This window comes from Pleurodeles waltl, chromosome 11 (genome assembly GCF_031143425.1).
Source record: "Pleurodeles waltl isolate 20211129_DDA chromosome 11, aPleWal1.hap1.20221129, whole genome shotgun sequence".
In the NCBI taxonomy this organism is placed as follows: Eukaryota; Metazoa; Chordata; class Amphibia; order Caudata; family Salamandridae; genus Pleurodeles; species Pleurodeles waltl.
This window is the reverse complement of record NC_090450.1, coordinates 880,464,207-880,490,555: the sequence shown is the minus strand read 5'-3', so window position 1 is coordinate 880,490,555 and position 26,349 is coordinate 880,464,207. Positions and strand designations below refer to the sequence as shown.

At 42.7% G+C, this 26,349-nt stretch overlaps 1 protein-coding gene across 7 annotated transcripts in view; it reads left to right on the top strand.

Moving 5' to 3' along the window:
- ACACB (acetyl-CoA carboxylase beta) overlaps nt 1–26,349 on the top strand; it is a 1,528,264-nt gene that overhangs the window by 352,468 nt on the left and 1,149,447 nt on the right. For all 7 annotated transcript variants that reach the window (XM_069214760.1, XM_069214756.1, XM_069214757.1 and 4 more), the window contains 2 exons: nt 7,118–7,227; nt 9,541–9,622. In XM_069214760.1, the coding sequence (XP_069070861.1) occupies nt 7,118–7,227; nt 9,541–9,622 (192 nt within the window). The remainder of the gene's footprint in view (nt 1–7,117; nt 7,228–9,540; nt 9,623–26,349) is intronic.

Below are 26,349 nucleotides of genomic sequence, written 5' to 3'. Positions count from 1 at the left end.
TTATAAATGTGTGGAATCTGCAGTTCCCCACTGCCCTCCCACCTCTTCTTTCTGTGGAATGGTCTTCTTTTACCAGCTAAAAAGTTTCCAGAGATCTGCAGACCGGTACATCCACAGGAGTGGCGCTTGTATGTGCTTCTGCTTTGTCTCTTCAGGGGTGGAATGAAGCCAACATGAAGCTGCATGTCTCAACCTAGCTGCTTGCAGGAACACTTACCACCAGAAAAAGCATTACCCAAGGTAACTAACTTGTTGTTCTTTTCTCCTCCTACTATGGGCCATATGTATCTAAGTATTTTGCATTCACAAACGGCGCGAATCGCAAAATTCCACTGTTTGAGAATGCAGAATAGTCTTTCCGAATGTATGAAAGGCATTGGTAGTCCCATTTTAGGGAATCACAATTTTTTTGTGATTCCCTAAAATTGTAACTCCAAATAGGGAATTGCAATTTGCGATTCCCTAAATACAAAATCGCAAATAGGGATACATTTTTTTTTAAAATTTATTTATTTTATTTTATGAGCTGGAGTTCACTTGCCTATAATAACTCAAGGTTTTTAAAAACCTATCCGGTTATCCTGCCTAAATTAAGTCAGATTTATCATAGCTCATCCTTAGGGATCGCGAAGTGAGTGCAAACCTCAGTAGACTGATAAAAACACAACGTACACTGGCGTTTCGAGCAAGAGCAGTGGTAACATTTACTAAGGAGCTTAAGAAGAAGGAGTTAAAAGAAAGTATTGCAGATAAGAGTGGAAAGGGTAAGCGGTATAGGTTCTCTTCTTTGCTTTACGGTAGAATTTTCATTTCTCGTACTTCTATTAGTTCAGGGATTATGCTTAGGTTTGTAACAGGATGAAAACTCAAAACATTTAAATTTAAACTGCTGTGTGCTAAAACATTGCCCTGTCGTGGCTGTATAGTGAGCACTTGTAGGGAGAATACAGCTTATTTATTTTGTTCTGGAGGCGTATGAATATAACCGCCGATTCCATCCTGACCACTGACTCCATTTTGTGCTTAGCTTAGCTTCAAATGCGGTCACTTGGGTGGTGCAGGTATTTTTTCCACGCACAGCTTTATCTCTACATTGAAAATGTTTTCGCTATTCTCATCAGTGAAGGGAACATAACATGAGGGATGCAACAATTATAAGAGTGTACAAGGATGAGAATATTTATAGCAGAGAAGGGTACAGCTCTGTCTTGGAAATGCACATTGGGATCTGGCAAATCCTTTTGTGTTTTCAACACTGATCAAGTACAGCCAACGCTTGAATTTCACAATTTACTCAAAGGGAGGTTGCAAGAACCTTCATCTTAAGTTTATACGGTGGGGAAACCTGGCGCTCAGGCAGAAGGAGCTAATTTCTGAGGGTGGACGTATTGCTTGGAAAAATCAGAGTCCCATTGTGGCAAATTTCTCTGGTCTCAGCTGACTACGGTTCCACAGCTTGACAGTGGCAGGGACAAGGATGTTGGATTCGATCCCCATGGCGATGCATTTTTAATTCTTAATTATCTAGCTTTACTGTGTGCAGCCATAAATATATGTGTACTGCATACATATTAATTGCGGGTATACTGCATTTTTTTCTGATTATTATTCACTTACTGTTAATATTTTAGTAGCTGCATGTGTTTTGCTGCATTCAAGTTAAATGCTCACGTTAATATTCTTGTATATGTTTGTTTGAGCCCTGGGAAGTGCCTAAATAAATTAATTACTCAGACTAAGAGTGCTGCATTCTTTAGCCTCGTGCCCTCTTAGTTTGAAGCTAAGCAGACTAGAGTGGCAGGCTCCTTATTGACTAAAACACAGATTGTTGATCAGTGCTAATCAGAAATACTTCAATATTGTAAGTACCGTACTGTCTGTGCGGCAGTTCATCTACTTGAGAAACCAATTCCTGTTTATGCAAGTTACAGTATCTGGGATGAGGACTTGAATGTTTGTGCTTGTTTTCCCCTACCCTCCTCCGATTATGTTATATTGGTAGGTGATTTGTAGACATATTAGTGCAGCTACATATCTAGGGTTTGAATGATCTTTCTTGGCCTGTACTTAAAGGTTTCGGAGGGTAAACATATAAGGCATAATTTGATGTTGGTAACGTTGTTGGTTGCTAGACGATGATCGCTGCCTTTGGAAGATTGAGCAACCTCTTCAGTTGTACAATAAAATGTCCTCCATTATAAATTCATAAGAACTGATTTTTAGGGTGTCAAAGTGAAAAGGTCTGAGTCTGGAAAACAATTATTCAACGGTTGTAATATTCCAACTTTTCTTACCATAGTGCATGTTGTAATCGGTGTTGCACTGAATTTTGTGAACGTTGCGCTTCTGTTAGGATTTCTTAGTCAGTCAATGACTTTCCGGATAGACAGAACATCTGAGGTTGGGACATTATCACTGGTCAATCCTGGTCTAATACACCATATACATGTTTGTTGGGCCTATTTGGCTCTCCAAAAGTGGGGAAACGGAAATGTAGAATCACAGGCCTCTCCTTTTTGTTGGCCAATCACAGGCGGGCTATGAGCTGGATGGCAATGCAGTCCCTTGGGATCCCTGACTAGTTGAGCATTGCTCATAAGTCGGTCATAGCAGAATCGTCAGTGCTTGTATGGACGACAGTTGCCGTGAGAGGCACTGATGGGCATCTACCTGGTACAAATTCGTACTATTACTTGGTAGACATTCTGCTGATAAACCTCCCTCGGCACATCCGTTGAATGCAAACAGCCACTCGCCACCCCTTTAGAGAGTAACCATACTTTGGTCACCTTATGCGTGTAGCATTAGCGAGTGATATAGTGGAAGATTGGAGTGCAAGAGGAGTGTTAACCCTCAGAATGTGTTGGCAATACAGCTGATGGAGTGTTCTTTGAAAGTCTTGTTTGCCATTTAAATGTTTAGTGCTGGTTGGACGGATGGGAAAGGAGGCATGATGTGTATTCAGAATGACCTGTATATTACCACATCCACCTTAAAAAGCCCTTGACCCTTCTACGTTCTGGATGTGTAATTTGAATGCCATATAGTGTTGTGTGACAAAACCTGGGATCACTGCTCCCATAGACCATAAACGGTATGTGGCCTCTCTCCTATCTTAAAGTTTGAATGACCTCTGTGATTATCTACAGACCACAGTTTTTGACTTTCGAGATATGCTGCTGCCGCCTTAGACTCTGCCTGTTCAGAAATTAAAAGCAAATAAAATCATTAAAAAAAAAGATTTGCAAACTAGGCTTTAAATAGTTGGTGAACCAATACGATTTGGTGTGGCTATCCTGTTGATGCCCTTTCCCTTATGCAGTTTAAAATGTTACTATTTTAGGTAATTGTAGATCTGTGTGTTGGTGACAATTGCTCAATTTGCTTTTTATATAATATATGTACTATATTAAATTATTTGTATTACATCTATAGTATATGATAATGTATAGTGCTTTGTTTTGGTAAATAAAAAAAAAAGAGAGATTAGGGGCATCAAAGGACCAAACACAGCGGTCTAGATCATTCGCTTTCGTCACCTCCCATCAATCCTCCACACTGTGATTAAGGGAAAAGAGCTATCTCTTAGAAGACATGAGAGAGAGAAACACTCCATCTCTCTACCAACCACCCCAGCATTGTTTCCTAATTTGGCACTGCTGTTAAGGTTTAATCTACCTAATGTACAGTTTTAAAAAGCTTTACACCTTACTGCTAAGCAATATACAACAGTCTTGTTTGTTTTTGAAAATGTCGTACAGAGCACAGGAGGAGTAGGCCAAACACTAGGCAGGATTCTGATTGAAGAGGTACAGGCTGCAGGTGGTCTCAAATGAGCTTATGTAAGGAGAATCGGGCTGTCCGGCAGCGGAACAAGCAGAGGTGCACTTTGTTCCTCCTGAAGCCTTGCGCAACATAGGATGGTAGCTCAGAAGGCAGCTAGTGGTGAAGATTGGTGATCTACAGTTATGAGAGGGGCAAGTAACTCTCACTGAAAAGAGTAGTTGTGACTCTTCCTCTCGACCCTCCCTCCTCCACCCTAAGGCTTTGCTCCCAGTGGACATGGACAGTATGACCTATTTTTTAATTTACCACTGAGGAGTAAAATGATGGCAGCGGCATTCTGTAGCCAACTCCAGGCCCACTTTCAAATAATGGCTCAGGATCAATCAGTGTTTTGCCCTACACTGGGAACATTCAGCCCTAGCTTACATGAGGAACATCTTACTTTGGACTTGTCTGCTGCTTCTAATGCCCTAGATTATCACCTATTAATGGAGCATCCTAAGATTGTGGCACGGGAAACACAGGTTGCTAAGACGTGGTTGTAGTGTTTTGTGATGAATAGGCAATGATAGGTGATGGGTTTGCGCTGTACTACTGCACTAGAGGGGATAAGTCACGGAGCTCGACCCATTATCTCATAGGATCTCTATGTGCCATCTAATGTACGCGCCGATAAACTTTAGGCTTCGTTTCCAGCTTTTACCTGATGACACCCTGCTACTGATACGGATGGATAAAAGAGGGAAAGCAATGGCTCTGGAAAGTCTATATTGAATGAGAAGTGGATGTGTGACCCCGACGGTACCCACACTGACAGGTGGGCTTCTCTTTCTGTGAGTCTTTTGCTTGAGCCCCTAAGAGCAGTAAAGACTATTGGCTGTTGCTGGACCAGACCAAGACTTTTTCTAGGACAAGCAAACAGCGGTGAATGATTAAAGTCAGCTATTTTTAGTGTTTGCTGTCCATGTACATCATGCCTTTAATAAAGTTTATAGCTGCGCAGGAGCCTAACAGTATGCACAGATGACTATTAAGAAAATATTGACTTTAATATATTGGCCTATAACAATGTCTGTTCCAAGATAGCTACTTGCACAGCATCGTCAAAGTCAGTAGATCTGGAACTACAGTAGTAAGTCTGTATTCCTTTATGTACGCACACCTTGACAGTAATGTGCAGCCTAAATTCTGGAGTCTGTACTAGAAGTGCAGGTTGATATTTTCAACCATGCTTAAGTATGTGCCTCTGAACGCTGCATGGATGACAGATACGTGACCTCACAGTCAAAGTGATGTAACAAAGCAAATAATTATTGTACAAACCTGTGTATGGTGGACAGCATCTTCTTTCTTCTCGCTTGCTTCACAGATAAGTCCTTCCTTTACTATCTACTTTAGATTATGACGCTTCAACTTTGCTTTCTTATTGTTAAATCACTTTTTACACTTATTTCTGTCTTCATACATTTAACATGTTATCTTGTATTTTACTTGCCTTCCGCCATCTTTCTTTTTTTTTCTGTTTGGCCATTGTATTTTCTCCATGTGATTTTACTGTGGATTCTTGAGAATAGTCATCCAATTTTGTTTATACCATAGACAGTTTTGTTGACCTTTGTTAATGTCTCCTTCTGCCTCATGGGCCTCTTTCTGTTACTCAGATGAATACCGATATTCATTTCAGTTTACTGTTTTTGAATACCAAGTCTATCCTACGCTGGTTCCATTGTTTAATATGACTTTGCATGCTCATAAGCCACTTTTCATGGCCTAATCACTTGTAACAAGTTGCTGAGTAGCAGGTACATTAGCATCTTGAAAGAGCTCTCCAAGACTTCCTCAGGGGAAGCCAGATGTCTTATAACTGGTCCAGAGCCGTTTTGGGGGGCTCAGTGATGTTTGTCTCTTTCCCTGTTTAACGCCCTTGTTCCCAAAATGTTTTTTCTGTCTTGACATTACGAAGTATGTCCAGTCCTGGGTGCACAAGACTGCCCCCACAGACCTATTAGCAGTTATATGTCCTATCGCCCTTTGTTGTACTGAAAAGGGCCAGGTCTGGCCCTTCTTAGGAAACCTTTAAATGCCAGGTTCTTTAGGGGCCGATAACCTCTAAATTATAATGGAATTTTGCTCCCACTGGGGTAGCCTCTGGCTTTATTGATTGGACAGGTACATTTTTTGTTTTTTACTCTCGTGCCCCACGAATATCATTTGGGTTATATTTGTGGTAAATTGCCTAAAAGACTTTCAGCATTTTAAATTCATACGTTTTCAATTTGAGTGTGCATGTGTAAGATTGCAGATGGGGCACCCGAAAAAAGAGGGTCTTGTAGAATTGTTTCGTAAGGTAGAATGCTGTTTGCCATTCCATGGTCTATATTCTCTGTATATATAAGGGTTATGAATGTTGCCTGCATTATTTTCTGGCTAAATGTGGATGCTACACCTGTGCTATGATGTCTTGAATAAAATGAGTTATACTTTCCGACAGTGGAAGACATTTTAAGTCCACAGAAATAAAAAGAATACCTAAAAGCCTTTGGCATTGAGCAAAGATTCACAGCCCTCCATCGCCCTAGAGGAAATTTGTATAGTAGAAAGGGTGAACTGAAATATCAAAGAGATCTTACACCTCTCTAACAAAAGCAATGTCTTGTGGAAAAGTGAAATAAAATAATGGCATGGACATACAGAACAACATGTCATGCTTCTGTAGGAAAAACCCCATTTTCAGTGATGAAAGGTATAATACGGTACTCCAAATTCAATCCAGGGTGGATGAATAAAAGCGAAATTTTGGATTGTGTATCTAGGAAGTTAGGAAGTGCACCATGGATTGACAATGGAAAAATAAACTGTATAATGATTGTAAACGTGGTGTAAGATGCAAAGTTGGTTGCTGGTCAATGGGAACATGGAGCAAAGAGCATTGTACCCGCCAACACAATACTACAGGTCTTCAGCTTTTTCATCTCATACCTAGGACACATTTTAGCAACTTTCTTGCACCAGAGAAGTATTTTCAAATAACTAAAACGCAAGTCTACATTTATAAAATACACATTGGAAATTACTGGTACAGTCACAGATGCAGCAGCAAACACTTGAAATATCTTACAGGTCTGCGTCAGGTGTCAATTAACCAGGTTCATGGAGTGGACACATGTGGATACGACTGTTATACTAACCCTTGATAATGCTTTTGTTTGAGTGGCCCTGAAATGCTTTTACGTAGGTTGTTTTCTGATGCCACAGATCATTCCTGTTGAGCAGTTTTGTTTAACAAGCTCTTGTTTTTAACAAAACCTCATAAATTCGATTGTCCTTTTAGAATACATCAAAATGGCCGATCACTACGTACCAGTACCTGGAGGAGCTAACAATAACAACTATGCAAATGTGGAGTTGATCGCAGATATTGCCAAACGCATTCCAGTACAGGTAAGACTGGTTTATCGGCATAATTACTTTATTTTTGGCACAGTTTTGTTGAGTTGGGGGTGGAGATGGCTGCTATGGGCGTCACAGTTCGATGTAGATACAAATGTGATGCAGAATTGCATCTAAATGATTTATTTATCTTCCCCTACAATCAGTATTAACAATAATAACTGAAAAAGGGATACAATAAAATATTAGTCCTATGCACGCCACCCCCCTAAATATTGAGTCGGAATATACAACGGAAACTTTTAACTTAATGTAGTATATGTTTGTAAAACACACATTCACCCCGAAGACTTTCTTGGCGCTGAATAACCATTGCTTATCACATGAAGTTTATCAGATTTTCAAAAACCTGTAAAAAGTGTATAATTGGTTGCAGCTCAGGTGCACGTGGCTTCCTATGCTTTCACTTTATATTCCATGTATTTCATTTTTATTAACTATTCCCACTGCACATTAGCTCCCACCAGCCGCCTCTAAAAGAAAAACGCTTGGAGGAATATGGTTCTTGAAATGAGGACGTGGTCCAAAAACAGATCTTGCAACTTTTGCTCTGATCTAAGCAGTGTTTGCAAAGTAGGAATGCACTTTATAAAATCAGTCCGTCCAGTAAAATCCGATCTGGTGCCAACTTTGCACCCAATAGCCCCACCCAGGGCTCTGTCCAGTTTTGCCTTTGTCCACTTTCCCTATCTTAATAATGAATTCACATTTACTAAACTCAACCTTCAGAGAAAAATACCACCATGTACAGAACTGTAAACTTGACATGTGAACAAATATTGAGGTTTCTGAACAGGTGCAATTGGAAAGGTGGACAAGCCACTAAATTCACAGGCAATGCTGAGCCAATGTACAAACCGAGCCATCACAACACATGATATGATTTAAAAAAAAAAAAAAAAAAAAATGTATTGCAATATAATGCATTTCTTTGACTGGTAGTTATTAAAAAGAACAATGATAAAAGATAAACCTTAATATGAAACATTATATGAAGATGTTGCAATGGATAATCTAGGAAGCAACTGTTGTATGCTATATATATAGGCTGTAATAGCATTAAAAGAGGAGCAACATAAAATTTGCACACAGTGGTATGACTCCCAGGTTTTCCCAGAGTGTGCAGTTAATGAGAAACTCTGAGAACGAATAAAAAGCGTAGGTCTGGATCACACATTTTAGTCAAGAATAAATGACCTGGGATTTAAATGCTGGTTTTAGAGTTTTGTATGCATTTTAGACATAGAAAAGATCAGTGGGCTTAATGTCGTTTCACAGAATATGAAACTGATTGTAAAAGTTGTCTTTCGCAAGATAAATTAGTTCACGTCAGTGACTTGGAAAATTTACCAGTCACATGATAGACCATCCTGACACGACATAAAAAACTTTGTAGAAACAAGTTGGGCAAAAAACAAGTGTGACTTTAATCACAAAGGAAGAAGGACCCATAAAAGAATAACTATCTGCTTAATCAGTCTAAAATAAACTCCATGGATTAAAATGAATCCTCTGATCCTCTCATAAAGCTAATAGAAAGCCATCATAGCTCAGTGACCACTCTTGATTATATTTAGAAACTGCAGTTTCAGTGAAAGATGAACATCCATGTTTAGCCTTTATTTATACTCAATCACTACGTTAACTGCTCGTTTTCACAAAGTAGTTCTACTTGCATATCTTTCTTGCTCAAACTAGGAAGAGAGGGGATTTTGCCTGGGTTCAGGTGCAGCCTTTCTTTCATATGCTCTGGCCCGGCTCTGGCTTCGGCTGGCGTACCTATAGGCAAATGTCAGCAAAACAGGTAATAAAACATGTGGATTTCTGCTAGAAACTCGTCAATTCTAACATGCTAAATACATACTTTCTGTCTGGTAAACCACCAAAAATAGGAGGCTCAGGTCCTAGAAAATGTTAGCAATTCCCCCTGCCTACAGATCACTTTGAGCGGCGACACTCCCATCAGAATAAGGTGCACTGTGCGACTGTGAATTTGCTTAAATGTTGGGCCTGAACATTGCGCAGTGACCATACTTTCCTATTAAAATAGGATTTTTGTGTGTTTAACTCACTAATAAATGTAACTGCAAAAAAAAACACTGTACCGAGGTGAGCCGACACAGGTTAAGCATTTGGTAATTGATTACACTGAACTTTGCAAACACAACCTAGAATAATTGTAGGCATGTAGTAATAATGTTATCTAACTATTCAGATTTTTGAAAGAGCTGCAGATGACTTCAATAAATATTCACATTGATTTTTGCTTGAAGATCTTATATTGCCTCTTCTCCTTTCTTTCAGGCTGTTTGGGCAGGTTGGGGTCATGCGTCTGAAAACCCTAAACTTCCAGAGCTACTCCAAAAACATGGAATTGCGTTCCTGGGTAGTAGTGCATCATTCACTTGTATTCACAAATGTTTTTAGTGTATGCCTTCCCACACATCTTATTAGTTAGGGTGATGTGTTTCTCCAACAGGTTGCTCTTAACTAACAAAAAGAAACTTTCAAACAGATTGGCTATTGTGTGACTGAGACTTTAAGTGGGGGCAAAATATAACTACTTAACATGAAACCTTATTTGCAATAAGAATTGCAGTATGAATAAAAATCAATGTCACCATGTCAATCAGTAAATTCATTTATGAAATGGACGCAGTCAGTAACTTTAGACTCTTTGACCTTTCGCAAAAACTTAAGACCTCCAAGTTTCCTTTTATTTATGTTTATGAAGCATCTCATTTTGTGATTTAGAAAAAAAAGACACTTTATGAAACCTGTTGAAATGTATATACTGAAACACAAACCTTAATTTTCAAGCTATAGCAGGTGAAGTACCTCTGCGTTTGAAGGGTGCTTTGGTAATAAAGGCTAGTAATGGGCTTTAGTAAAACGTTCTGTTTTCTAGTTAGGCCCAAACGTGGAAGATGGCACTATAAAAGCTTCATAGATGAAGTGCTCATGACTAAAAACGTCTGGCAGGATTTTGAGAAAACTGCTGAAGAAAGAACCTTACACAGGTGATTAGATGCAAAAATTGTATATCTCGTTACAGGTGGATGGATTGCCTGTTTCAGCAGTTCATCTTCAACGAGAACATCTTCAACTAGAACCAAGCAATGATCCTTCCTTTATCTTTGGAAAAGGATAGTTACAAAACGTGAGCACTGCTGATAGCCAAGGCAGCTACTTGGGTACATAGTAGTAGTCTGAAGGTACTGTTGTTTACTACAGGTGTTCTGGGCTTCCAATACTATCACTCTCCCATAAGGTAACCAAGTTAATCCACTGTATGGGCATGTGCTTCTTCCAGGGGTAACAAGGATGAGCAGAAAAGCCTTACTCTAGGCAGCAGAAGTTGTAAAAACCCAAGATAACGCATGACACACTAAAGTTCTATTACATAGATCTCATTAGTGGTACATATAGCTATATAGGAATTTGATTTACAGGTAAGTAAAATGAACATTTACACTTATGATATAGGAAGAAATCAAAAAGGTCTTAATTCCTTTTAGGGTCTAGCAATGCCCTCAAAACTGTATAAAAACTTATTTTATGCTGTAAGTGCTAGATATTCTGCTATGTTGGACCTGCTCAAGTAATTGATAAAGGGGCTGGCCTTGGATGAAAATCTGAGGTTCTCAAGACTCTTTGGTTTTATTGAAACGTTGATAATGTTTGAGTCAGGGAGCTGAAGTAGCTGGACTAAAGCAATACATTGTAGCCATTATGCTTTCATATCTCCTGCCCCTGGTCCAGTGTCCTCTGGCTCTGCGTTCAGTACTAAACACCCAAGTTGATTGAAATCCATACTAGTTGGTTTCCAGTTAAAAAGATAAAAATACGCCCATCTGAAAGTTCACTACCCAAAACGCAAGGACTGCAGTACAGTAAAGCCAGCGGTGCAGTTTTAGAGTGCGAAGAGTGTCTATGTCCAATTCAAGGGAAACCCTTTATTCAGTCTGCAGCTTTAAAATAGTGTTCAGTTAAGAACCTTACTGGTCTGACTCTGCTGAGTGGGAATGTATACATAGGGTGCTATACTTAAGAATCCTTTATTTCACAAACATGCAGTTGCAGTCAAGATAAAAGGTCAGATGGTCCCAGACTGGAGAATCACTGATTTCCAGTGAGATCTCCAAGTTAGACTTACCCATCCTGTTTTTAGATGAGTCTCTCCAGAACCTTATGACTAGAACGATGGGTCAAACCGTTCGGGGAAATTAAGATGGTTGTTGCCATCGACTGAAAAGGCCCCCAGGCTGGGGTTGTGAAGTTATAAAACCTCCCAATCTCTGATGTTGAAGAACAGATACATAAACTCTAACAGTATGGTCAGACCGGGTAAGGTGCAGCCTTACAAGTGATGAAACAGGTAATTGTCTCTGCAGCTACACAAACCAGACTGTGGTTGTCTCGCCTGCAAGGATCTCTTCAGTCCTGTGTGGTTTTTCCATGATTCCTCCTCCATGCATATCTTCAGTCACCTGTGCTTTCTGCAGTTCTTCTTGTGGCCAGAGTAGTCCATCTTTTCAACCCCCCCCCATCCCCCCCCACACACACACAAGTTACATCCTGAAGGTGTTCTAGAAATTCATGTTTGTTCCAAGCTGAATATCTGCCAAAAAATCTTTTTCTCCTGGCAGTGCATGCACCCAACACTGATGTGAAGGGTCTTCTCACTGCCCTGATAATGTACAAGGGCTCCAGGAAAAGGGCTTTATGCACCTATGTGCCTTTAGTGCCACTGGTGGGAAGTTTGAGGTAACTATAGAGCTGCCTTTTTTGTATTCAGACGTCTCCAAACATTAGTATCTTTTATATATTTAGATACATTTCAGGGTTCTCCCACATCAGTCTTTGGTAAACACATGGAACAATGTGGAGCTCCCATCGAAAGTCATTTGAGGGCGTATTTAGTTGTGCCTCTCAGCCCTGCTGTGATTCCACCCTCCAGCACCTCCCTTGTTCAGATTTTGACGGTTTATCATACAAATATGGAATGTCGACAGCAAACCAACCAAGGCAACTATGAGGAAATAGGGTTTATTATATGGTGTGGTTGTGCAACCTCACCAGGTAATACCCTCACCAACCCCTTTTGGACCCTTAGGGTTCGTTTGTCAAACCGTCAGCTAAACCTTGGGTAGCTGTGGCTCTGAGCAGCAGGGCTTACACACTGGAACAAGTGTAATGCATTTAAACAGCACCAAAACAATTGAAGAAATCGACAAGACACCAAAGAAATCTGACACCAATTTATAAATAGACTGTTTTTTCAGAAAGCACAACGAAAAGATCCACTGGTGTATTCCAGAGATATATAATTTACCAGGATTAGTAAATCAAAGCATTTCACTCATCCACGAGCAAGTGTTGGCAATTTCAACAGATTTGGCACTTTTCGATAACTTTTTCACTAAAATGTTTGGGCTAGTTGTAGTGTGGTCACTTTAGGCAACCAACTCCAGTAGAGAGCCAGTCATGGGGTACAAGCAAGGTACAGAAACTGTTACCTCAGCAGGTGAAGCAGTCTTCAGTCACTTCTGCACACTTATATCCTTTGTAGAGCTTTCCTATAGATGTGGTCCTGATGTAAGGTATGAAGGATGCTGAAGATGCTCAAGTATGCTGTGGATACAAAGCTGTCTGTCAGGGTCTTGCTTTGACTACTCCTTGGTCCACGAAGAGACTGAGGTGGTCCTGGTCACAGAAGTCCCCTGGAGCTCTCTTGCTACTGGCAGAAGTATTTGGGTCAGTGATCAATCCTTCCTGGGTTGATAACTTGTCCTCTAGGGGTCCCAGCTGCACCCTGACAACTCCTGTGCTCAATAAACTTAGTGCAACTTTATGTGCCGGATCCTGGTTCCTGGTGCTGCATAATGGCGGTTGGTGGCTGGTTGAAGACTTTGGGCAACCAATTTGCCCCAGCAGGCTTCAAAAGCTGTTGCGTCCCTGTGCTGAAAACAGGAGGCGAGTCAGCTGGCTCTTGCAATCTCTTGGCTTTAGCTGGCCTCTGGGAACAACTTCTTCTTGAGCAGGACACAGCAGGCACAGTCCCTCTCCTTTGCTAGCCACAAGGTGCAGCAGGTACAGTCCTTCCATGATGGTGCAAACTCTCTTTGCCAGTTTCACGGTGCAGCAGGTCGGTACTCCCTCTGTCCTTCTAGTCCAGTCGAAATGTGAGTTCAGGGTACCAGGGGTGTCCTACTTATGGTCAGAAAATGCCCTCAAGGCAGCATGCGATTGATACCCAGTGGGCTACCACATCCCCTTCCACCTTTTGACCATTTCCTTTAAAGTGTGGCATTGGGCATTCCAGGATGCACATTTATGCCCACTTCCAGTATGGCAAGGCCCCTCTGCTGGAGTGTTGATCTCCCTAGCCCAACCCAGAGGTATGACTATCTAGGGGTCTACATGCACTGGAAAACCATTTTGACAACTTGTTTACTCTCGCCTGTCCCTAGTCCAAGCCTGTCTCCCTGAACAATGGAGCAGCCCAATTCCCAAGTGTTACCCATGTATCTTTCCAAGGCAGCTTGAACCTTGCCCTTTGGGCCAACACCCAAGTGGCTTCCGACAGCAGGGAGGTGACCCCTCCTTCCAGAGCAGGCCCCTACTGTATCCGTTCTGTATCTGGGAGGCGTCTGCCCAGCAGGGCAGAAAACTGTCTCAGTGACAGGACCCTGTATGCAATAGTGTGGGCAAAGAGGATTAAAAACAACAAAGTGGCAACTTTGTCAGAAGTGCACACTGCAACTTGTTACATTAATTTTGACTTGAGAATCAATCCTTGCTTAAATGTGGCGAGTTGTTTGATACCTTGGATTAAATTCTTAGGTCACGCTCTTCCAGAACTAGGCAACTCTGCACTCCAAAATTGGGCAACAGATCTTTTCCACTGTAAAAAAAAAAAAATATATAGTTTCACATTTTAGCTGTCAAAATATGTAAAATACATGCATTTGCCGTAGACATGTTGCACCCTGCTTTAGGAATCAATTAGGCAGCCATACAGGGAGTGCAGAATTATTAGGCAAGTTGTATTTTTGAGGATTAATTTTATTATTGAACAACAACCATGTTCTCAATGAACCCAAAAAACTCATTAATATCAAAGCTGAATATTTTTGGAAGTAGTTTTTAGTTTGTTTTTAGTTTTAGCTATGTTAGGGGGATATCTGTGTGTGCAGGTGACTATCACTGTGCATAATTATTAGGCAACTTAACAAAAAAAAATATATACCCATTTCAATTATTTATTATTACCAGTGAAACCAATATAACATCTCAACATTCGCAAATATACATTTCTGACATTCAAAAACAAAACAAAAACAAATCAGTGACCAATATAGCCACCTTTCTTTGCAAGGACACTCAAAAGCCTGCCATCCATGGATTCTGTCAGTGTTTTGATCTGTTCACCATCAACATTGCGTGCAGCAGCAACCACAGCCTCCCAGACACTGTTCAGAGAGGTGTACTGTTTTCCCTCCTTGTAAATCTCACATTTGATGATGGACCACAGGTTCTCAATGGGGTTCAGATCACGTGAACAAGGAGGCCATGTCATTAGATTTCCTTCTTTTATACCCTTTCTTGCCAGCCACGCTGTGGAGTACTTGGACGCGTGTGATGGAGCATTGTCCTGCATGAAAATCATGTTTTTCTTGAAGGATGCAGCCTTCTTCCTGTACCACTGCTTGAAGAAGGTGTCTTCCAGGAACTGGCAGTAGGATTGGGAGTTGAGCTTGACTCCATCCTCAACCCGAAAAGGCTCCACAAGCTCATCTTTGATGATACCAGCCCAAACCAGTACTCCACCTCCACCTTGCTGGCGTCTGAGTCGGACTGGAGCTCTCTGCCCTTTACCAATCCAGCCACGGGCCCATCCATCTGGCCCATCAAGACTCACTCTCATTTCATCAGTCCATAAAACCTTAGAAAAATCAGTCTTGAGATATTTCTTGGCCCAGTCTTGACGTTTCAGCTTGTGTGTCTTGTTCAGTGGTGGTCGTCTTTCAGCCTTTCTTACCTTGGCCATGTCTCTGAGTATTGCACACCTTGTGCTTTTGGGCACTCCAGTGATGTTGCAGCTCTGAAATATGGCCAAACTGGTGGCAAGTGGCATCGTGGCAGCTGCACGCTTGACTTTTCTCAGTTCATGGGCAGTTATTTTGCGCCTTGGTTTTTCCACACGCTTCTTGCGACCCTGTTGACTATTTTGAATGAAACGCTTGATTGTTCGATGATCACGCTTCAGAAGCTTTGCAATTTTAAGAGTGCTGCATCCCTCTGCAAGATATCTCACTATTTTTGACTTTTCTGAGCCTGTCAAGTCCTTCTTTTGACCCATTTTGCCAAAGGAAAGGAAGTTGCCTAATAATTATGCACACCTGATATAGGGTGTTGATGTCATTAGACCACACCCCTTCTCATTACAGAGATGCACATCACCTAATATGCTTAATTGGTAGTAGGCTTTCGAGCCTATACAGCTTGGAGTAAGACAACATGCATAAAGAGGATGATGTGGTCAAAATACTCATTTGCCTAATAATTCTGCACTCCCTGTATAGGGTGACTTACACGTATACCAGGGGGAAGTCTGGCTTAGGTAGAGTCGGGCCAGCAGTTTAAACTGGTCTTCCAGCATGCAAATGGCTGGCAGGGAGTCTTGTTTTACTATGGTCACACTCAGGGGGGCTCAACCAGTGCTGCTGTCCCTAGTGAGGCCCCTTAACTAGCATGTCCTGGGTACCATTTACTAGGGACTTAAAGGTAAGTTAGCTCAGGCAATTGGGCATGAGACGACATACCCTTTTAAGGGTAGGGACATAGACACTGACATCTGGTTAGCAGGCCTCATTGCACTGAAAGTTGAAAAACCAGCAGCATCAGCCCAAAAACTTGGGGGTGACCGTACAAAAGGATGCATTTCCTTACAGTAACTCAATTGGGAGGTTTACATGTGAGTTTGTAAAATATAGCAATTGTGGTGAACCACCTTTACTGGTAAGTAGCTTATCTTTTTCCAGCATTGGCTCTTTTATAGATATACATTATATATGATTAGTATGCCAAACACATGTTACATGAGAAGCCTGTGAAGATTTGTTGCATCATCTGAAAGAGGTTTGTCAACCTTTACAGTCCAACAGTGTTCATGTCTGAAGCCAGACAGAAATGCAGAAGGTAATTCACTCTCCACGGCAGTTTCCTGCCCCCTCTTTGGGATGCAGTCTACACAGACAGAGCACCATAAAGACATGAAGCACCTCAAGTGTGCTTGCAGGGTGTGAAAACCACTTTTGGGAAAACCATGGGCGTGTTTGAAATAACGAACAGGGCATGATGGCACAGCTTTTACAAGTCATGCAGAGGACTTTCTTCCCAGAATTTTGTGAAACCGAGATGATCTATTATCTGTCTTTTTTTCATTATTCAAAGATAAGCATATTTGAATACTCGTGCAAACTCCAGACAGATCAGCCCACAACGACTTTAACAATATTTTGTGATGGTATGCTTTAGGTTTCCTAAGTTAATCAAACCTTCCCAAAGATGTACATGCATGTTCCCAGGTTGAACAAAGCAATGATTAATGAATTATTTATTTTGTACTGGCCAATAAGCATACATGTGCCAGTTCAGGAATTAAAAACAATAAAAATAAACTGCTTATGACTCTGTAGTTTAGAAAAGAAATTGAATTGAGATACTCATTTAGTAATTGGAAACCTCTAGCTGCAGATTCTTTGGAATATTCACCGGGTGTCTGACTGGATCTGGAAAATCCTGAGCAGTAACTTGCATGCTGGTTTGTGGCGTTGATTGGCTCTGTCTGTGGGGTGCCTCCATAGCTACTATCCCAGCGCGCTGACATTAGTTCTTTTCTTTTTGCTACCTCAGTCCAGTTTTAGGGCTATTTTTTCAACTTTTTTTCGAAATTCATTTTGAGCTTAGCTCCCCTTGAGCCATAGGGATATCCCCTAAAAATCAGTGGGGATTTAGACCGTGTAAATCCTGTCACAGATGTCTGTGCCAGACTCCTTCCTGGTTTTCCTTTGGTGCCTGGAACTGGGCAGTGACTCAGTGGTCCGTCTGTTGTGTGATGAACCCTAAGGCTGCTTGGAAGCATTTACTGAAGCACATGGTTACCTCACACCATTCAACTCCTCCTCTCTCCAGGACTTGGTCATGAGGAAGATCCCGGTCTACTTGTGGAGTGGTTCCCCTCGATCTTCACCGCACCTCAAGTCATTGTCGGGTGTGTCGCTCAAAAATCATCATTCTTCTACTGCACTGCGACAGTCCAAGTCTTCACACAAGGTGCAGGAATGACACCACAAATCCTGCTCCCTCACATCAGCTGCAGATCCTGAGTCTGGGTCCTCTCTATGTCTCCTAGAGTCTTCCAGAGCTGGAGCAACCCCCGCCCAGCTAAGAATTTTATGAAGCCATGCACCTCTTATTTGGGCAAGCCAACCCCTCTGGAGCTCCTTCCAGCCCTACGGGTTTGCCAGATGCCCCCACTGAATTCCCACTGTAGAGTTGCCCTCTGTACCAGCTGGACCCTTTCAATCCGTTCTTTGTTCTGAATCTGCTCAGGTCATGAGCCTGCAACCTTCCCCAGAGCCGTTCCAGTGTTCTCGTTCCCAGCAACACCAACCTCATTGTTATACCCAGTTCAGATACGGAGCCGAAAAGACAGCAACTGACGTTGGCTCCAATTCCGACCAGAACACGACCCTTCAAATCAAAGACAGCACCTCCTTTTATTGATGTTCTGTGTGGGGGACACAATTGGATCAAATCTTAGGATCCTAATAGTTATCCTGACCCCCCCCATTAAAGAGCCTGAAGATAACTGGTATGAAAAACTGGTGGATGCAAGTAGTTTATACACCTCTCTAGACACAGGCCTAGTCTCTCCTTTTTGGGTAGCTACGAAGGAAGGGGCTTCATTTGCCATGGTGGTAGTGAGGAGGGCGGCTGAGACCTTGACCTAGCACTATCCTGAGTGGCAGTCAAGATGAACATCTTGACAGAGGTGCTTCACCCACAAGCTGCACCCATAGAACTCATTGTCCCTTTTGACTAAGCCCTCACCAATTACCTGCTCTCCGCATGAGCCTACACAGTGGTCCTGCTGCCAGTGCCCCGTTCCTGAGTCCTAAGCTTTCCTCACCCAGCACCCCATCCCAGAGATTCTAGTTGTTTAGGCCTCCAAGTCCAAAGTCAACCCTGACCGTTCACTACCATACCACTGGATGCAGTCGGTGATCACCTCATGCCTCTTGGGCCGGTATTCCCAGACAAGTGCTGTCCATGGTTCCAAAGGAGGCACGAGCCATCCTGTCCCAGGCTATTGCCAGTGGTAGGGACGCAGCTATGTACACTGAATAACTGGATATGACTGGCTTGCTAGGCAGAGTGATTTCTTCATCATTGGCATTCTGTCATCATGCATGTCGGAGGTCTAATGTTTTTTTTTCGGGGGAGGTCCAGCCATCCCTTATGGACATGCCCTTCAGTAGCACTGACCTTTTTGTTGATAAGCAGATTCAGTGTTTGAGCACGTTAAGGACAGCAGGGCCACCGCCCAGTCGCTGGGACTCTCCAGGGCTCCACACCAGCCCCACTGTACCGATTTCTTCTTCCGTGGCTACCGTATAGGCTACAATTTCACCACAGCCAACAGTCTCCCCAGTCCTTTCACGGCTATGGATGTGGTTCCACAAGTTCTGTGGGACAGAAGTCCAGATATCTGTTCATTCGCCATCCCCCAGCAGCCACAGCATCCAAAATAGCATTAATTAGCCCTTTCACCATCACAGGCAACCGGTTGGTGGTATAGTTGAGCACTACCTGCCACGTAGCAGTCTGTAACCTTGGACAAATTGGTGCTCCATGTTATTTAGTGGGGTTACACCCTGCCATTCGCAGCAACCTCTTTGCCCATGCAACCATCATCAGACCTGCTGACGGAAGATCATCTCTGCTGAGTCAGGAGGTGCAGGCTCTTTTTGCCAAAGGCTCCATTGAAAGGGTACCAACCTCATTTTATTTTTAAACATCTTTATTGGCATTTTTCACTTACACTTTATAGGAGTTCTGCCATCTCTTGCCAGGCGGATACGTTTCTCAATGTCAGTACAATTTGTCAATACAGATACTGCTATCATCTTACGTAATTTCTGCCCCTACAGGGGTTACATGCTCTTAAAGCAGTAAGGAATAAATAACAGTGAAGTATACAAAGTAATAAGCCAAACCCACAGTCGTGTCCAGGGTATCCCATGATGGTGGGAGTAGCCCAGCCATCCTATGAAGCTTAAGCCTTTTACTCGCACCCCCCCTAGTTTGACTGTTATTGCCTTTTGTGGATAGATCTCACAAATCTGTTTTGCACCTTGATGATCCCCCAACACCTCTATATGCATTACTTTCCCCAACAAGGAAGATATCCCGTCCCTTGGTCAATACAGCTTATTTCCATACACGTCAACCTTCCGTGGCTGGCTGCAGTTCATCTAATAATTCTTCCCAATCTGCTGCTATGTGCTCGGCCCCTCTTCTCACCTTCATGCTATCACCTCTGCCCTATCCCATTTAAGAGTCTCCATGCTCCACTGCAGGCAGTGTGATGGTCTCCCAGTGCATAGTTATCAGTCTGCAGGTTATTAACATTGCCAGGTCTATGAAACGTGTGGTAGCATCCCCATTCCGTCTCTTCCTGTATAATCCAAGCAGGCAGCTGACCATAGTGTGAAGGTCAATGCAACCCGTGAGGTCAGTGAGTTTATTTGTAACAGCCACCCACAGGTTTGTTGGCTATGGGGCAGTCCAAAACACATGTGCTATATTTGACTCGGGTCCATACACCGTGTCTATTCGGAGAGGATCTAGGAAATATCCTGTGGAGTCTTACTGGAGCAAAATAAGCTATGTGCAAAATATTGTGTTGAATGTATTGGAACCTGGCATTACGGGAGACCTTCCTCTGGTATAAGAGTGTTCTATCCCATTCCTTCTGCATTAACTCTTGTCCTGTGCCCTTCTGCCAGACTCTACAAAGAGGGAGCAGGGAGTCCTGTGCATGTTGTAGAAAGGCGCAGGTCAGCCAGGTTATCAATTGGTGGCCCACGCCCACAGTGTGAATTATGTGTACTATTTGATGCAACAGCTTCTGTGTCTGTGATCTCCCGTAGATGCCCAAGTTCAGCAGTCAGACTCCCATGGGCCAAGAAGTGTCCCGCCGGGAGCACCCTATCATCACTTAATTGTGTGAATGTAATCAGGGCACTATCCTGAAACAAGTCCCATAATGTTGTCGCCCCTGCCTCAGCATTTCAAATCTGATCCTTAAATAGTGTATAGAACCTATGAGCGTCTTGGGTGCATATGGGAGCATGTCTGAAATACTCCTCTGATAATTGCTATAAGCATTGCGGTGCTTTCATCATGACTATGATGTGATTGCTATTCCCACTCCTTTCTGGGGCCGAAAAAGGAGGGAGGCCTCCACCCTATGGTATACCTGTGCCCTCCCAACTTCTTTCTGAAGGCGGTCTCCAGAATGCTCATGTTGGCTCAGGTTCTGTCTGCTCAGAATCAGGCATACTTGATTGCAAGGTTGGACTTGTAGGACGCCTATTTTACTTGTCTTGCGGGCCTACAGGCATCACTTGCAGTTCAAGATGGGCCATAAGCACTTTCAGTTCACTGTGCTTCCCTTTGCATTACCAGTGCCCCTTGGGTTTTTACATAGGTGATGGTGGTAGTTGCAGCCCATCTGTGGAGGTCAGTCTTCCTCCTGCCTCAATGACTGGCTGCTGAAAGCGGGCTTGCCCCAGGCAGTAATTGCCCACCTCCAGACTACAGCAGACCTCCTACATTCACTGCAGTTCTCTAACAACGTGCCAAGGTAAACCTGACTGCCTCTCAGACACTCCATAACATAATAGCCCTTCTGGTCACAGTGCAGTTTTTTTGCCTATCCTCCAGAGTGGCAAGACCAGGATATTTAGGTGATTCTGATGTTTCAGCCTTTATCCTGGATTTTGGTAAGACTGAGTCTGAGGCTGCTGGGCATCATGGCCTTATGTATCCTGATGGTCACACACGTCCTCTGGCATATGTGGGCTCTGCAATGGGACCTTACTTCCCAGTGGGCATGGCATCAGAGAAATCTTTCTGACCTGGTCCAGATATCAGAGGGAACTGCAAACGATCTGCAGTGTTTGCTGACTAACTGCGATTAGGTCAGCAATAAATCTCTTTCCCTTCCACATACAGAGTTCACACTGGCGCACTAAAATCTGCTACGCATTGGCCAGGAAGCAACACACTAAATGCTTGGGGCTCATTCTACCAGAGCCAAGTGTGTGACCGCTGCGTTAGCTTGTGGAGTCCCTATCCTGGACATATGCAAGGCTGCTATGTGGGCATCCCTACACACTTTTACTAAGCACTACTGCCTGGACAGTCAGATCTGTTGTGATAGGACCTTTGCCTGTTCAGTCCTCTAGGACATTTTGGTTTGATGCAGAAGGTATTACTTTGGTATCTATTCTTACATAAGAAATCTGCAGCTACAAGTCTCTTATCAGATGAACAAGTTAGTTAACTTCAGTAACGCCATATCTGGTAGATAATGTATCTAGCCGCACATTTCTTACTGACCATCCTATCCTTGCTGCTTCTGTGAATGTTTTTTTCTGTCTAGAAAGGCCCCTATAGGTCCTTAATGTCTGCACACTCGTTCATCAGCTTTCTATCTTGGCTGTACGCTTCTGGCAAAGAACTGTCACAAAAAAAAACTGATGTCAGTGTGTAAGTGTGGCACCTACAATAGGCACTGCATATGTCAGATCCAGTGCGGCCGACTCAGACATGGAGCAGATCACCACCTACCTGTGTGCAGATGTACTGCTCAGTATTTTTCTGATCCAGTCCGACGTCTGGGGAATATTCTAAAGTAAGGAATCTGCGGCTAGATAGTCTCTACCAGACAATGCTTTAGCAAAGGTAAGTAGCTCGTGGTTTTGGATACCAAAGACATGCCCAAGTCAAAGTTAATGGGAATGAATATCCTGTCGTCTTGCTCTTTCCCCACTCTATGTATTTGTATGATGTTGATCAGCTTTTGTTGAACGTAGGACTTTTTCTGAAAGTGTTAGAATTCATTTCTCTTCTCTCGTATTCAGGTAATAAGGTACAGCAGATCTGCAGCATATGTTTTCAGTAGACTAGGAAGTCATGATTAATATATGTAAATCTAAAATTATTATTGTTCCCTTTGTCATTTAACAATTTTCCATATCTGAGGTACAACACTTGCTACAGGTTTCCATTTTTTTGTGTACCGCCTTCAACAATTTCTTTTGTTAACATTCTGGAGCTGGTCATTGTAACATACTGAGCACAAACAAGGCACAAATCACAAAGCCTCAAGTAAAAAAGTAAAAAAAAAAAAAAAAACTCCCTCAGCGTATGATATATCAGTTCATGGGTTTGTGTGCCACTTGACAGATTTTGACTTTATTGTCCTTTTCCATGCAGGGGTCGGTCCTGGTAGACATGGCACTCTGCAGGGAGCAGCGACTGACAAATTCCTAAGAGAGCCTAATATTTTTCACCTTCCTAACCTGTTCACATAAACAAGAACGTTTTTCAAGAAGCCTGCAAATTGATTTTTATTCAGGTTATCTGGAGGACTCAAATCTGACTTGATCAAAACTCTCAGTTGTTCTAAGTTTCTGCTCGGACCCCTTACTTTGAACTAGTGCTGGCTCCCATGGGAGACTTTTGAAGGAACGGCATAAATCCCCTATGAGTGAGCGCTAGACGTGTTTCGGGGCTTTGTTTTCTAGCCTCAAAATGAACAATACCCCTTTCCAACCTGTTAGATGCTTATAAATGGTTGAGAAGAGCAGCTGTCTGTTGCAGCTAAAGCGCTCCCTGCAATTAAGTCCTAAGAATCCAAGGCCCAGCTACAACTGATATTTGTTGAGAGCTGACTCAGTGCCATACCTGAACCAAATATCTACATAAGCACTGTCTGTCACAGCAGATCCAAGATTGTGCCACCATAATCAAGAGCAGGTACTGCCCGTTCAGGCTCCCTCCTGGTTGTTGTCCCTTGGACCAAACTCACCCCACAGGGTTTGTGCACTCAACAAAGGTTAATATTGAGTATTGGCAAGATGCCACTGGACATGCAGAAAAGATATACCTTGTTATCCTTGTGAACTATGGAAATATCTGACCAATTATTGCAAATGGTGCTCCAAGGGTTGCGTGAAATATTCCTGTAGTGTGATTGGAGCTAGAAATCTGGTGACTTTACTCTGCCATCTTTCTCAAGAGATGGAAACCTTGCAAAGATGGGAAAGGGTCCCCTTTATATAAAAACATTAGTCAATTTGGTGAGGAAGAACTTTGCCAAGTGTTCTTGAACGTATTTGTTCAACACTTCAAACAGTAAAGCAGTTATAACACCACACAAAGGTCCCACACCAGGTAGAAAGATGGATCTGAATTTATTCAATAAATAAAAGAAGACCAGAATGACAACAAGCATGTGCAATGCAAAGGGTCTTGTGTTTGCTCGAGTTAGAGCTATTAGCGTAGTAAATTCCTAACTGGACTTTTCTTGTCACTTAAATTGAAAATGAAAAGTAGAACAGTTGACCTAAGCCAGCTTTTTTAAAGCACCATGACTGCCAAAAGCATGAGCGCGAAGGAGAGACACAAAAAGAAAAAAGTTTGCTTGGAGTCAAACGTGTAAGCAATCGTGCAATTATCCATGTAACAGGGTCGGTGTCCAAGGCGGTAACAAAACCGCCCCCATGGAGGGACAAACGTAAGGCATTTATCAATGATAACAAAGGAATTTTGAAAGGCTAGCCCAGGAACGAGTGGAAGTGATGGGCGTGCGGTGGGCTTGGTTAAAAGCCCACAATACTTACAGCAGATCAAAGCACTTGTGCGTTCGACCTAAACATCCAATATGTCAACTGGAGATATTAAATTTTAATGTTTTCAATAAAAATAGCGCTAAGTAGAAAAAAGCGCTATAGGGGTAATCTGGTCGCTTTGGACTGGGACAAAGTCACAAGTTCAGGCCGCTATGGAGTGTTTGCTGGCTACAGGGACCCAGTTATGTCTGCTGAACCAAAGTACCTTGAATCCTAGTTTCAGAGTGTTGTGTTGCTCTGTGTCGAAGATGCGTCACGCAGTCAAGGTGATTCCTCCCTTCCGAAATGCAGGAAGGCTGCACTGCGAGGTTCTGTAGCATCGACATCAAGGATCCTGTTAACAGGGCTTGGCATGTGAAGTCCGGTGTTGATGCTTTGAGTGATGCAACAGTTCTGATGCAGTGTATGGTCATCGAGGATGCAATTGACAGGAGATGCAGGGAGCTTGTGCCGAGAAAAGCTTGTGGCAATGCAAGTCTACATCGGTTCAGCTTGAAGATGCACTGCTTAGATGAGAAGATGCATTGGTTCTGCTCAGGAATGCGCCACTCAGCAGATGATGCATCAGTTCCACTGAGAAAACACCTTTAGCCCACTTCCAAGGGTCCAGGATTGGGGTGGCGCCACTTGGCAGGGGCAGACTCACAGGTGACCGAGTCCAGTTGCAGAAGCAGGGTGGTGGGAACTCTTTCATGTCCCTGTGACTTCATATCAGGAGGCCAGCCCACTAGCCCTTGGAATCACTCTGGGTGCAGGTGATGAACATCACTGTTATCAGAGCAGTACAACAAGGCAGGAGTCCAGTAAAGCAGCAATCCAGCATAGTGGCAGTCCTTCTGCAGCACAGTAGCCCTTCTTCCTGGAAGTGTACTGAAGTGGTGTTGACAGAGGTCCAGTACTTAAACCCAGTTGGGCCCAGTGGGGACATTTCAGAGACAGGTCTTTGAAGTGCACAGAGGTCCCGCCCTTTCTGCCCTGGCTCCAGACTCACAACAGGGGTTTATGCAGCCCTTTGTGTGGGGACAGGATTCAGCGTCTTCATGTGTAAGTGAGGCTGTGCCCAGCTCCTCTCTCTCATCCTCTCAGGATGGCCCATCAAAACACACTTACGCTCCTATTGTGTGCAGCTGTCTAAGGGAAACACAAAGCCCAACTGTCACCCACCCCAGGCAAGTGATCAGACAGGCAACAGGCTCTAAATGGCTAAATTAAGAACATGCTAACTTTCTAAAAGTGGCATTTTCAGAACTGCAACTTAAAATCCGACTCCACCATAAGTTGGGATTTTAAATTGTGATTCCAGAGACCCCAAACTCAGTCTTTCTCTCACAGTTTGTGAATTACAATTATAAGATGTAATGTAATTCCAATGTTGTCCTGTGGAATGGATAGGCCCTGCAGTAGTGAGAAACGACTTTTGGATTTTTTCACTTTCAACATATGTAAAACTTAAAAGTACATGGCCTACTTTCTAAATACACTGCACCCTGCCCTACCCTAGGGGTGACATATATGTATAAAAAGAGAAGGTTTGTGCCTGACAAAAGCATTATTTTTCCAGATCGACATAGTAGTGTAAAACTGCACATACAGGTTCTACAATGGCAGGCATGAGACGTGGTTAAAAGGCTACTCAAATGGGTGGCTCAATCAGTGGTACAGATACACTAGTAGCATTTAATTTAGATGCCCTTGGTACACCCAGTACCACTTTACTCGGACTTCATAAGTAGATTAAATATGCCTTGTTGAGGTGAGAGAGCACAAGTATTTTAGCATGGTTAGTAGTGGTAAAGTGCACAGAGTCCTCATGCCAGCAAACACAATGTGGAAAAATGGAGGAGGTAGACAGAACGTTAGGAGGAAAGCAATTCTAAGTTTGTCAGATCTAAGACAACCAATTGAAAAATGAATTGTCTGCATTATATTTTTTTTAATGTATCTTAGTAATTTTCTTTGCATGAAGGACAACTGAGCTTTTTGCATAACCAGACTTTACATTATGAATAAACATGTCATGAGCAGGGAGCCAGCATAGTTCAACCTTGCAGCAGCTTGCGATCTTTGGCGGTGGAGAACACTTGTGCAAACACATGTGAATTTAGCAACAACAATTTCA